Genomic DNA, 15,037 nt, shown 5'->3' on the forward strand with positions numbered 1-15,037 from the left:
AAAAAAAAAAAAAAAAAAAGTCCATGCACTGCGATGAAGAGTAGCCCCAACTTGCCACAACTAGAGAAAGCCCATGTGTGACAACAAAGACCCAACGCAGCCAAAAATAAATAAATAAATTTATTTAAAAAAAAACAAACAATAGAGTCACATGAAAAATAACATGATCACTTCAGTTAAATATTCTAATAACTTTTACTTACCAATGGGAAGATCTTCAGCTTTTGCAAGGTCATTCTCTTCTATTCCAGGCATTCCTGCATCACCACCTCGTTTGATTTGTTCTGCCCAAGTAACAGTAACAAAAAATATAATTTTATATTTTTCATTACATAAATTGAAAATATTTTGAAGGAATGTTATAATCAGTTTGTAGAGCAATAGGCTATATCAAATGAATATCTTTATATCTTGCTTTGGACATAGTTGTAACTCTATAAACTTACTGTTTTTTCTTCTCTATTAAAGGATCCAAATTTGAAACAGACACCTAATCATAATGGAAGTAAAATCAAACAATATTCTTTATGATTCAATAATCCACTTCAAAATGAGAAAAATAATAGTTTTTCTATTAACACAAACTATTAGAAACTATTTCTAATAGTTTTTCTATTAACACAAAATAATAGTAATACCTTTCCCATGTGGAATATGATTGCTTGAGGGTTCTTCATGCTTGCCTGCAGCATTCTCAGCAACTTTTGGAATGTTTTTAGGTACTGCATGATGGTTTATATCCAATCCATTTCCATCTTTTGATTCAAACTTGTGGGCCTCTTGCTGTAAGATTTGGTAACAGTAAGTATTTTTCAGTTCAAAATGTGAAACTACTGAAACAACTATTAATATTCTGAAACAATTCATGTTTTTGAAATACATACCATGGGTCTAAATTCTAAACACTTAGAGATGTGGGATATATTATTTTCTGTTCAGTTTTCATACCTGATATGAATTCAGAGAATAAGTAATATTTTTTAAAAGTCTCTATCATAAATGGCCTAAAATTTTAGGCAGAGATAATTCCCTTTGGCTATGCTGATAATTCTCTTTGGTGATTCTGTGAGAAGACAGTCTTGCTGAGCACTGTAGGTTGCTGTGGAGGCCTACAGTTTGGCACAGTCTTGGGTGCTGTGGGCAGAGTGGATTCTGTATAGGCATATGTTGTAATCGAGTAGGATAGCAGAGAGCAGGAGGATGGCACACAGGTGTCCCCTCAAGTGTGATAGATGGCTACTGACATTGTCAGGCTTTTCCCCAAGTAGAAACAGCAAGGGTAGAAAACAAGCAAACTTCTTCCCAGGTGCACTGGCCACTCAAGCATAGGAAGGAATGGCAGAACAATGCACAAGTCAGTGCTCCCTGTAACCTGCTTCAACTAACCATATCTCCTCCTTGGAAACTTGAATCTTCAGGTTTATGATTAGGTCTGACTCAATTCTGTGGGGGGCCAGTTTCCTCTTTTATATTGGTTGAGTTGCCTCAGTGGAAAACTGGGAGAGGCAAGGAGTCAAGTACACATGCTTGGGTTGCCATATTAATATTTAATGCATAATAATATTAACATTAAACGTTCTGTCAACTCTAAAGCATTATGCAGTGCAATCATTGGTAACATTATAAAAAACAATAGTACTAAAAAATCTATAGAAAATCTAGAAAAATAGGAGGCAAATTGTAAGAATTTGTCACAATAAAGAAGAAAGGGTGCTTTGACAATCAAGTGTAGGTATTCCAGTGTATCTGGCAGATAAAATCAACAACAAACATTTGCACTGTGTTTCATAGTTTACAAATTGTTTTCAAGTCTATCCTTTAGTGGAGACAAATGAATAGTTTTGGGAAAAACAAAATAAAACTGAGGCTTTGAAGGGCTATGTTCTACTTTGGTAGAAATAGGACTGAATTGATGCCCTGCCATTAGGCCGTAGTGCTGCTAGGAATGCATCGATCTTCCTGTTTGTACTGCTTGTAACTATGGCCCCATCTTAAGTATTCCTAATTGAAAAACAAAGCCTCAGGAAACCGAAACTTACCCAGCCGCTCTCGCTTCTGTAACTATGCTTGCTGAACCCCCTTTTGCAACCATCCAACCAATCAGACGGTGACTAGTGTCTTTGTTTAAAAGTTAACCAATCAGTGACTAATGTCTTTGTTTAAAAGTTAGCCAATCAGTACCCCCCACCCCTGAAGGTCGCGAGCTTGTTTGTACCTGTCTATAAAAGAGCTGTACTAAACTCCATCGGGACCTCTTAGCGTCACCGGCAACGAGTGCGCGGAGGTCCAGGTTCAAACCTGCAATAAATGACCCTTGCCGTTTGGCTTTGACTCTTGTCTCTGGTGGTCTTGTGGAGGGGTCTCGTGACCGTGGGCATTTCAGCTTAAAGAAGTTTAAGCAGCTTGTTCAAGATTACAAAGCTAGAGAAGTGTGGTAAAGGGATTCAAACCACAGTCTTTCTCACTCCCACAGTTTTTGGGAACTTGGTAAGCGATAGCCAATTCTGAGAGCTTAATTTATGATGAGTGAAATGATAAACTGAAATTTCTGAACATGTCAGTATGAAGGCCAAAGGTGAGAAAATCGTTGAGGTACAACCTGAGCAGCCATCCTGCATCTCTCTGCATTTTTGCTATAATGCTACATCATAAGGCTACTTCTATAATATTCCACTGCTTTTTGATGTGGATAAAACAAACAATAATAAACAAAACTTAAAAGTCAACAAACTAGTGGTCAAAAATACTTCTCCATTTAAAACAGTTAATAAAGATGTTGTCCCTTTGATGCATTATTAACGGCAATACCTTTACGTGAATGGACAATATTAAATACTATTAACAAAATAAGATGGCTTCCTAAATGCAGTACTGTTGATTTGGTAAGGGGGCCACCTAATTGTTTTTTTGTTTTTTAATAAATTTATTTGTTTTTTTATTTTTGGCTGTGTTGGGTCTTTGTTGCTGCGCGAGGGCTTTTCTCTAGTTGCAGAGAGTGGGGGCTACTCTTCGTTGTGGTGCGTGGGCTTCTCATTACAGTGGCTTCTCTTGTTGCGGAGCGCAGGCTCTAGATGCGTGGGCTTCAGTAGTTGTGGCACGTGGGCTCAGTAGTTGTGGCTCGCTGGCTCTAGAGTGCAGACTCAGTAGCTGTGGCACACGGGCTTAGTTGGCCCACGGCATATGGGATCTTCCCAGACCAGGGCTCGAACCCATGTCCCCTGCACTGACAGGCGGATTCTTAACCACTGTGCCACCAGGGAAGTCCCCCTAATTGTTTTTTAAATAAACTTCTTACTCTGAAATAATTTAGATTTACAGAAAAGTAATTACCCATCTCCCAATTTCCCTTAATATTAACATCACAATAGCACAGCACATTTGCAAAACTAAGAAACCAACATTAGTACATTATTAACTAAACTCCAGACTTTACTTAGACTTCACCACTTTTTCCATTAAGACCTTTTTCTGTTCCAGGATCCAATCCAGGATACTACACTGCATTTATTTTATTTTATTTATTTATTTATTTAATTTTTTACTACATTGCATTTAAGTACTCAGGTCTTCTTAGTCTCCTCTGGTTTATAACCATTTATCTTTGTAGTATGAAAGCAATAAACAAATGAGTGTGGATGTGTTATAATAAAATTGTATTTGTAGACACTAAGATTTGAATTTCTTACAACTTTCCCATGTCATAAAATATTCTTTTGACTTTTTAACCATTTTTCAATGTAATGACCGTTTTTTGCTGATGGGCAGTTAAAAACAGGCAGGAGGTTGGACTTAGTTTGCTGACCCCCTCCCCAGAGTAATTTCCAAGACAGGAATGTACTTAGTTAAAAAAAAAAAAAATCCCTCAATACAACTTATGCTTGTTTCATATAGCTTACAATGGATTTGTTCCTACGAAAAACAACTCAAATTTCACAGAATCAACTAGTTATAGTAGTCGAAGAACAGAGAATGAGAATGAGGAGTAGATTAGGCAGCTAGTATGTCACCCTACAAAGGAGAAATGCTCTTAAGCATCTCCATTCCTCCCCACCTTGCTCCATTTAGGGCAGGATAAGTGCAAAGAAGAACTGGAGTAGATATTAGCTAATTAATAATGTAAAAATAGCCTAATATAGAAGAGCAGAAAGGGAGAACTACACTTGGCAGGAAAAAGGAAAAAGCTTATATACGTGCTTCTTGGGAGAAGAGAAGAGAGCAAATTCATCCCATTATTTATATACTGGGCTTGTAATAACACAATTGCAACAGCAAGCCTCTTGTTCCCTTCCTTCCGTGTTCTACTATGCTCCTCTAACCATCCAGTGTTTCAATAATACCTTCTGGCTGCCCTCAATGCCACCTAGGTAGCTCACTCAGGCCTGCCATCTTCCAGCAATCTATCCCCATGTCTCTTCAAGGAAGACTGCAGATAGGCAGCAGCCATTCCACTTTATAGATTAAAAAAAATGATGCCCTCAATATCATGCTGCAAAATAGTTGAAAGAGCAAAGAATGAAAACCTGGTTTCCTTAGCTTCTAGTCCTTTAGATGAGATGCTGCCAAAGACCAAGAAAAATACTTTTCACTATTCAATCTCTCTTAACTCTAAATCACAAGACTTTATACAAACCACAGCTAGTCAGATTAGATTATAGTGTATAAAAAAATGAATGTCCTAATGACTAGTAAACTTCAGACAAATTCCCTCCATTTCTAGCAGGACTTTCATAATATATATCAACTGGAATTGTATGAACTAAAAGAATTTGCCACCCCCAAAATATGAATCAAAATAGTGGCTAGTGTTTCATTTCTGTGTTTTAAGAAAGGAATTCAGAATAACAAAGACTGATAATTAAGGAAAAATTTTCTCAATTTTTTTCTATTTCTCAAAAGCATAAAATAGCAAATAGTTGATTTTCAAGTAAAATGATCATCCACTTTACAACCTAAGAAATAAATAGCAAAAATTATTTTTAAAAGTCAGGTAAAAGATATTTAGCTCAAAATTAGTTTTAAGAGTTGAGGTTATACTTTTGTAAATGTCTAATTTACTCAGCAGTAAAGCCACTGCCAGTCACTTTTAGAATCAGGCAGGCTAAAATACTTAAAAATATAATGTTTTATAACAAAAATACAAATTTTAACTTCTAAATTTTAAGATTTATAACAAGAACATATTTTAAGTATTTTAAAAATTTACCTTTTGTTCCTGCAAAAACTGGTCTGCTAACTTTTTAATATTTTCTTCATGCTGTGCTCTTAATTCCTTGATCTGTTGTCCACACTGAAAACTAAATTACAAGTCATTCTTTTAGACTATTATTTTGGATTGATTCTCAAAGATGTCTAGAAGTTGAAAACATACATTTATAAGGATAAAGCATTCAGTTAGCAGGGGAGTGGGTAGGGAAGGACAACGAGCAGACATAAAAATAGCTCACAGTCAAAATTCTTACAATATTTGAACCTTTAACAGAGGATAAAAATATTGATAAAACTAATTAAAAAACAGAAATTAGAAAGATGAAAATTTATTTTTATAAGTTGCATTTATAAAGAAACAACTGTCAAAGTCAACTTCAATCATAGAAGAGAAAAACATTTTAGAAGAGAAAACTGTAAGACCAATATATAGTAATAGATAAGAAAAGCTAGAATTATAAGAGTTGATAAGGAGTGGCAGCAGATGATTCATCAAATAGTACTTTCAACGCAATAATAAAAGCCTAAACCATAAGAAGAGCAACAATGGAAGAAACTAATAAAGAAGAGAGAATGCAACCAGCAAGAGAAAATGTAAAGGAACAAAACACATAAAGATTGTGAATTTCCACTGGACGAGTAGTCAAAGAATACAAATAGATCATTCATGCAAAAAGAAACAAAGAATACATACACAGAAAAATGTTATCTTCCACCATTTAAAATGCAAATTAAACTTCTTATATGTATATATAGTACTATCTTATTACTATACTAGCAAAATTAAGTTAGAAATATAAAAGCCAATGTTGGTGGGGCTACGGGGAAACATTTACATTATAAATAAGTATAGTCATTTTACAAAGCAATCTTTCATATATGTGATAAGAGCAACAAGATCAATAAAATATTCCACCTCAGAAGTTCTATATTTGAGAATATAACCAGTGAAATAATGTAAGAGGGAGAAAATGCTTTTTGCACAAAGATTTTTATAGTTGATAGTCAAAGATTTTTATAGTGATAGAAAAGGAAAACTCCTACAATGGTCCAGCAGTTGGGAGAGATTAAACAAGCTTTGGTACACAACATGCTGGAATAATATTTCTTTAATCCTAAAGATATATGTAAAATTACTGAATACTATTAGATTAAAATACATATATGTAAGTAGATGCATATTGATAACCTACAAGAGTAAGAAGTCAGAAATGGATAAACAGTTTAAAATACAGTGAATCTTTCTAATTTTTGGTGTGTAGACCCAAAAATACCTTTAACTGTAAAACTGATTTAATATACAATAAACCCTTTTAAAGAGTAATTCTAGAAAGGCCCCTAAGAGGCTTCCCAACCTCATCACCAACAGTGCAGAGGTGTAAGCAAAGGGACTGAAGTGCAGAACAGGAGAAGCAGCTGGTGCTTAGTCCCTCAGCTATTCTGGGGATATCTTCCACTGCCAGCTTTATCTTCTGGATTGACCCTCAAAAAGAACCACAGAATCTTCTTTCAGTCTTTGCCACATCCCATTCAATAAAACTCAGACCTTGAAAGATTTTCTGTCTCACAATGAACTCTACTACATGGGTAGATTCAACATGCCTTGTAAGAGATATTTTCATGTTGTTCAACGTATCAAAATAAAAGAGTGATTTCAAAGAGGCATAGAAAGATAACAGAAAAGGAACTTAAAAGACCTAGTAAAATGAAAGAAGAGAAGAAAAACAAAAGCCAGAAAGGAAGAAATGAATTGAAAGTTGGACAAATATTCAAGATTCATAAATATCTGTTGCATGTAGCATCTTACCTCTCATATTCTAACCTCTTCACGAGGTAAGTACTGTTCTTCCTATAGTCCTGGAGCTGGTCTTCTTGTCGAAGAAACTCCTGACGAAGCTCAGCGAGTTGCTCTATCCACAGAAGGTAAAAATCAAAGGAATGAAGTTTACTTTACTGCTTCCCATTGAGAAGGTATGGGATTTTCAAAAATTATATACAGGAAGTTAAATTTATATAATTAGTACCACATTTAATTGCCTTTCATACACATGCATGGGCAATAAAACAAGATAGCCTCAGTGGTTTCACATAAATCAGAAATATTAAAAATATATACATCTTTTCACATTATGTAGACAATATGCTAAGTTGTAGAAATAGTACAAAAAGAACTAACTATCTCTCTAAACCTTACTGCTTTATAAAAGTAGGGAAAAAATCATATTTTTTAGGTGTATTGGCTATGGGTACAGAATTCAATTCATTCTAAATCATACTTGATTCCCAAATTAGGTACCAATCATTTTAGATCTCATTTCTAGTTCTGCTACTGAGGTTTAGGTCCACATATACCAAAATTCCATTTTCAAAGCTTATAACCTCCAGACTACAGCTAAAAGTTTTAGCTGTAATGAATAACATGAAATTTCAAACTGGACAGTAAATTAAAAGCTGGACCAGATCCCCTTTGGGAACCTTTAATCCATCATCACTGGCCCCACATTTTCTAGTTACTCCCTCTTTATCTAACCCTACAAATAAAAGAAATTCAGCCAGAAAAGAGAAATGTCAGTTTCTTGGATAGAGGATTAAAAAATTAGCCAACAGCCTTAGAAGTTAAGCAAAAGTAGTAAAGAAAGTTTTAATTTTTATAAATGGGAACAGAGGTCTATTCTGTATAAGCAATAATGACTTATTAAGATTAAAGTATAATATCTAACCATAATGTACAATATTATAACGATAACATAACATCTACTTTTCATAGAGGGCTTACAGAAATAATCTTGTTACTTTAAAGGCACTCAAAAAATGCTTGTGATGTAAGTTTTTAAAAAGATATAAACATATATTTATAATATAAATCTTTATAAAAAGATATATATCTTTATACCTTTATAAAAAGATATATCTTTATAAAGATATTATATCTTTATAAAAAGATATAAACATATATTCATAATATAAAATATATCCATGTAAAACAGATGAGAATAAAAATACATCAAAATGCTACCAGTGATTACACTTAGTGGTGGGATTCTGAGCATATTTTTTTCTCTACTTTCTAAATTTTATTGTGGAATCATAACTATGGATGACAAAAAGTAAAAATGTTAAAGTCACATGAACATTTGCTGAAGTATATAAAGTTTAACAATATGCATAATAACAGCTATTGTATAGTATTAATAATCAAATATGAAAAGTAAATGATTTACATAAAGTGCTTATAGGTAGTAAATATGCTTGCTTATTCAAGCCACATTTTTATTATTATTTTTAAAATTTATTTTTAAAAATTTATTTATTTATGGCTGTGTTGGGTCTTTGTTGCTGCACGTGGTCTTTCTCTAGTTGTGGCGAGTGGGAGCTACTCTTTGTTGCGGTGCACGGGCTTCTCACTGCGGTGGCGTCTCTTGTTGTGGAGCATGGGCTCTAGGCACATGAGCTTCAGTAGCTGTGGCATGTGGGCTCAGTAGTTGTGGCACACGGGCCCTAGAGCACAGGCTCAGTAGTTGTGGTGCATGGGCTTAGCTGCTCTGCGGCATGTGGGATCTTCCCAGACCGGGGCTCAAAGCCGTGTCCCCTGCATTGGCAGGTGGATTCTTAACCACTGCGCCACCAGGGAAGCCCTATTATTTTTATTTTAATTGAGATATAACATTGTGTAAGTTCAAGGTGTACAACATGTTGATTTGATTCACTCACGTATTGTGAAATGATTACCATCATAGCATTAGCCAACATGTCCACCATCTCACATAATTACCACTTTTTTGTGGTGATAACATTTAAGATCTACTGTCTTAGCAACTTTCAAGTATATAATACAGTCTTGTTAACTATAATCACCATTCTGTATATAGATCACCAAAACTTATTCATCTTATAACAGTTTGTACCCTTTGACCAACATCTCATTTTCCCCACACACCTCCCAGCTACCTCCCAGTAGAACGGTAGCCACCATTCTACTCTCTGTGTCTATGAGTTTAGTCAAGTCACATTTTAAATTTCTCTGCTTACTCTATTAATTCTCCAATATATAAACACGGTTGATTTCTGTAGTTTTTCACATTACTCCCACCCTAGATAAAAGTAACAAATCTGAGGTCAGGTATCCCTGAATAACATATTCAGCTTGTTACCTGATCCCTGGTCCCATTTACTAAGAAACAGAGGGCTAGAGGTAGCAGAACTCTGGCCTCAGCTATGGATGTTGAGTCTACAGAAACAATGAGATCCCAGCAGGAGGCAGTGACAAAAAGCCTTGTAGTTTACAGACAGTGTTAGCCAGTTCCCTGAAACTGTACTCAAGAAGGAAATATTTTAGAATTGAAAGTTACTACAATTTAAAAAAAAAAAAAGAAAAATCAAATCAGCACTACCTAGTAGCTACTAGGGAATGGACCTCAACTGGTGGTCAGGACTCATTCAGGCTTCTTTTTCCTACACAGTAAACTAACTGAAGCAGCTAAGTTTACCTTCAGAATGAACCTGAGGCTTAGTATGATTTTAAGATTTGGGATGGCTTCTCTGCCTCCCCACAAAGTTTCTCACTAACAATATTTGAAATACCTTTATCAGGAAATAAAGTTTTCATTTTTAAATGGAGATAAAAGGCTTAAAATTCAATTGACAGAAAAATAGAACATCAGTATGAGTGAGTTCCAGTCCATGTAAAATATCAGATTCTAACCTATTTGAATACAGGGAAAGGATTAAAAAGCATGCAGCAGATTGATGCTTTGAGTGGGCCAAAATAAAGACTTGAAAGGGGACAAGTAGAGTTCTCTGGTGGTATAGTGGTTAGGATTCGGTGCTTTCACTGCAGTGGCAAGGGTTCAATCCCTGGTTGGGAAATTGAGATCCCGCAAGCCGCGTGCCGTGGCCAAAAAAATGGGGGCAAGGGGAGTAAACAGATCAGAAAGCAAAACTAAAGACAAAATTTTCCTATATCACAATTTTACTTTCAACTGATTGCCATGTGTTTTCTTCATTTTAAACCCAAAGATACTCTGTGTCTAGTGTGGCTGCTCTAGGTCACCACAGCAGGATGCTCAGAGTAACTTTTTTTTTTTTAATTTTTGGCTGCGTTGGGTCTTCGTTGCTGCACGCGGGCTTTCTCTAGTTGCCGCAAGTGAGGGTGCTACTCTTCGTTGCAGTGCACAGGCTTCTCATTGTGGTAGCTTCTCTTGTTGCGGAGCACGGGCGCTAGGCTTGCAGGCTTCAGTAGTTGTGGCACGTGGGCTCAGTAGTTGTGGCTCGTGGGCTCTAGAACGCAGGCTCAGTAGTTGTGGTGCATGGGCTTAGTTGCTCCGCAGCATGTGGGGTCTTCCTGGACCAGGGATCAAACCTGTGTCCCCTGAATTGGCAGGGGGACTCTTAACCACTGCAACACCAGGAAAGTCCCCAGAGTAACTTAATATGAGATCAGGTCCAAGGTTGATTGTGCAGGGTAGTCTAGCTCTGACAGTAATATCATGGTATGCTATAGAAAGATATGGCCATAATCTCTCAATTTAACTTCTAGGATGATCTTTTAAAGCCAAAAAAAAAATTTACTTCTGGAAATTTTTTATTGCAAATTTTCTTTCAGTAATAGGAATAAAAATAAGGTAAGCTATTCAAAATAAATCAGTGTATAGTAGAATGTTAATTTACTTTCTCAGGCATTAAAAACCAACCCTAATCCTCTTATTTCCAAGAAAATATTAAAAGATTTTTTTTAGGACCTTGATGTGTATTAATTCCATTATATCCGACATTAATGTCAATGAAAACAGTCAAATACGGATTTTACTGTCAACTTGTCAAGAAGTTTGTTTCAGCAGAAAGTTTCCAGGGTGCAAAAGTCACATTAATGAAATTCAGTCTCAAGCATCCAAGCTTCAGTAACTGCACTAAAACCAAAAGTTGCATGGTATGAGTTCAAATCAAAGCTTTTTTCTCTGCTAAAGATCATCATCAAAATTTCAAAACATCTCAAGATCTACTTCAACACATACAGCAAAATAAAGATTTTTACTCAGTAACATAGGCTGTCATTTTCTCTGACATGTACTAGCAAAACCCATAGGACTTCCTATTCAACGATCTATTACTATTTAATAAGAAATATACTTTGATGACAAGCAAAATCATTTGTAAAAATTGCAAGCTGGAAGCAGCACTGACAGTGTGCCATCTTCTGTGTCATCCTGTGCACTCCTGTGAGTCAAAAAGAGTAGAATATGGACACAAATGCAACAATTATTGTGGCCAACCAGAAAGTAAATTTTTAACAGAAAATCAAAGCTGTTCTAAATCATAGATAGTAAAAAATTAATAATTCCTATGTCTGGGTTATAACACACAAATGATATTTCCTAATGGATTTGCTAGGTGAGAAGCAAAACTTACATAAATTACAAAGTCAACTTAGGTTGACTTCTTCAAGAGGATGTTTGAAAATATATTACCTGGGATTTCCCTGGTGGTGCAGTGGTTAAGAAGCTGCCTGCCAATGCAGGGGGCACAGGTTCGATCCTTGGTCTGGGAAGATCCCACATGCTGCGGAGCAACTAAGCCCGTGCGCCACAACTACTGAGCCTGTGCTCTGGAGCCCGCAAGCCAAAACTACTGATCTCGTGCGCCCCAACTACTGAAGCCCGTGAACTCTAGGGCCCGCATGCTGTAACTACTGAGCCTGTGTGATGCAACTACTGAAGTCCACGTGCCTAGAGCCCGTGCTCCACAACAAGAGAAGCCACTGCAATGAGAAGCCCACACACTGCAATGAAGAGTAGCCCCAGCTCATGGCAACTAGAGAAAGCCCACATGCAGCAACAAAGACCCAATGCAGCCAATAAATAAATATAAATAAATTTGAAAAATATATGTATATATTACTTAATTCTATCTAAATAGGTTTAAAATGGTTATAAAGATATAGTTATGAAATTAGAGAGCAAGTATTACCCACATATATAAACTCAGAGTCACTGCATGCAAAGTTTTAAAATATATAGGGTTGTAATCAAAAGGTATGAGGGAAAAGCGGGATAGTCCTCAGACCCCAAACTCCAAAGGCCAGTGACAGTGTGAAGTAATGTAAGCAGGCGATAGAGCTTGTTCTCTTTACCTATTATTTTTCATAAGAGCTTTAGTCATCTCCTATCACTTCATCTAAGTGAAAAAAAATCTGTCTTTCTTTCTATCTATCTATCTACCTACCTACCTATCTATCAAATCTGTCTCCAGGTTTCTTCCCAGTTTTTGTGGCAGGTTTCTTTGATCCTGGGGTATGTAAAACATTAAGTTTGGAGGATTTTTCCAACGCATCCCTAGATCGGAATGGATTATTTTAGCAGACTGGACACAGAACAATCATCCTTAATCTTTTCCCTAGAAATCTGACAGTCTCCGAAGTTACACTTCAATTTTCTTTGAGGATTCTTCTAACATTTCATTGCATGAACTCTGTCTACAGCACAAGATTAAAATGCAGACCTCAAATATTAACTTGCACTTATTATATATAAAGTAACATTAAAAATTTTTCAATATATCTTAAGACAAAAGGATAAATGTTTTGCCATCAGAGGAGCTTTGTTCAAAAATCCTATTTCATTTAGCTGTTTAACTTGAGGATTTCTTAATTCTTCAGGATTTTAGACATTTAGTGACCTTTATCTTTAATCTGTAATTAAGTTTCTTACCCTTTAAATGATGTATGTCTGCCATCTGATATGATATGTTGTTCTGCAGTTTAACCTGAAAAAAAAATCATTTTCATTTTACTAAAGAATATGTAGTTTTGCTCATATTTACTTTTGTTCCCTCATATTCATTTTGAGCTTGATCATAAGTACAAAAGAAAAATCCTTAAGTTATGCATAACACACCACTTTCCAAAAAGAATTAGAAATAAGTTCTGATTTTGTAATACTCATTTTAAATTTGCACAAGAATATTCATTTTACTTAATATATAGTATAACAATTTTCAAAAGTTTTTAAGTTTGATTCCAAAGGTGATTTGGAGGATGAGACCATATGAAAAAGAACAAACATCTTCCTTTCTTCATCTCCCAAACATTCAGAGGGTACCTTCCTTTGGAGAAGAACCACCAATGCTTCTCCAGCTCTTTTTAGGGTAAAGGCAGTCTGAAATCTCTACCTAGAACTTGAACAACAGTGAAGAAGAGCACCTTTATCATCAAAGCCGTGTGGATGAAAGGCTCTTGGTGCTGCAGCCAGGAGTCAGTGCTGTGCCTCTGAGGTGGGAGAGCCAACTTCAGGACACTGGTCCATAAGAGACCTCCCAGCTCCACATAATATCAAACAGCGAAAATCTCCCAGAGATCTCCATCTCAACACCAACACCCAGCTTCACTCAACGACCAGCAAGCTACAGTGCTGGACATCTTATGCCAAACAACTAGCAAGACAGGAACACAACACCATCCATTAGCAAAGAGGCTGCCTAAGATCATAATAAGTCCACAAAAACCCCAAAACACACTACCAGACGTGGACCTGCCCACCAGAAGCCTTAAATGTAAATGGATAAAATGCTCCTACCAAAAGACACAGACTGGCTGAACGGATACAAAAACAAGAACCATATATATATTGTCTACAAGAGACCCACTTCAGACCGAGAGACACATACAGACTGAAAGTGAGGGGAGGAAAAAAGATATTCCATGCAAATGGAAACCAAAAGAAAGCTGGAATAGCAATTCTCATATCAGACAAAACAGACTTTAAAATAAAGACTATTAGAAGAGACAAAGAAGGACACTACATAATGATCAAGGGATCGACCCAAGAAGAAGATATAACAATTGTAAATATTTATGCACCCAACATAGGAGCACCTCAATACATAAGGCAAACACTAACAGCCATAAAGGGGAAATTGACAGCAACACATTCATAGTAGGGGACTTAAACACCCCACTCTCACCAATGGACAGATCATCCAAAATGGAAATAAATAAGGAAACACAAGCTTTAAATGATACATTAAACAAGATGGACTTAATTGATATTTATAGGACATTCCATCCAAAAACAACAGAATACACATTTTTCTCAAGTGCTCATGGAACATTCTCCAGGATAGATCTTACCTTGGGTCACAAATCAAGCCTTGGTAAATTTAAGAAAACTGAAATTGCATCAAGTATCTTTTCCAACCACAATGCTAAGGGACTAGATATCAATTACAGGAAAATATCTGTAAAAAATACAAACACATGGAGGCTAAACAATACACTACTTAATAACGAAGTGATCACTGAAGAAATCAAAGAGGAAATCAAAAAATACCTAGAAACGAATGACAATGGAGACATGACGACCCAAAACCTATGGGATGCAGCAAAAACAGTTCTAAGAGGGAAGCTTATAGCAAAACAATCCTACCTTAAGAAACAGGAAACATCTCGAATAAACAACCTAACCTTGCACCTAAAGCAATCAGAGAAAGAAGAACAAAAAAACCCCAAAGTAAGCAGAAGAAAAGAAATCATATAGATCAGATCAGAAATATATGAAAAAGAAATGAAGGAAGCAATAGCAAAGATCAATAAAACTAAAAGCTGGTTCTTTGAGAAGATAAACAAAATAGATAAACCAAAATGGACAACCTGGAAAAAATGGACAAATTCTTAGAAATGCACAACCTGCCAAGAGTGAATCAGAAAGAAATAGAAAATATGACCAGACTAACCACAGGCAATGAAATTGAAACTGTGATTAAAAATCTTCCAACAAACAAAAGCCCAGGACCAGGTGGCTTCACAGGCAAATTCTATCAAACATTTAGAGAAGAGCTAACA

General features: G+C 35.9%; 1 protein-coding gene across 1 annotated transcript in view; it reads right to left on the reverse strand.

Annotated features, from left to right (window-relative positions):
• Nucleotides 1–15,037, reverse strand: part of GOLM2 (golgi membrane protein 2) — a gene marked incomplete at its 3' end in the record, with an annotated part of 73,711 nt that overhangs the window by 18,015 nt on the left and 40,659 nt on the right. The window contains exons 2-6 of the mRNA XM_024732595.1: nucleotides 12,909–12,963; nucleotides 7,013–7,115; nucleotides 5,204–5,294; nucleotides 639–783; nucleotides 204–284 (exon numbers count right to left, since the gene is read on the reverse strand). Coding sequence (XP_024588363.1) covers nucleotides 204–284; nucleotides 639–783; nucleotides 5,204–5,294; nucleotides 7,013–7,115; nucleotides 12,909–12,963 — 475 coding nt within the window. The remainder of the gene's footprint in view (nucleotides 1–203; nucleotides 285–638; nucleotides 784–5,203; nucleotides 5,295–7,012; nucleotides 7,116–12,908; nucleotides 12,964–15,037) is intronic.

Source organism: Neophocaena asiaeorientalis, unplaced genomic scaffold (assembly GCF_003031525.2).
Source record: "Neophocaena asiaeorientalis asiaeorientalis breed wild unplaced genomic scaffold, Neophocaena_asiaeorientalis_V1.1 scaffold119, whole genome shotgun sequence".
Taxonomy (NCBI): Eukaryota; Metazoa; Chordata; class Mammalia; order Artiodactyla; family Phocoenidae; genus Neophocaena; species Neophocaena asiaeorientalis.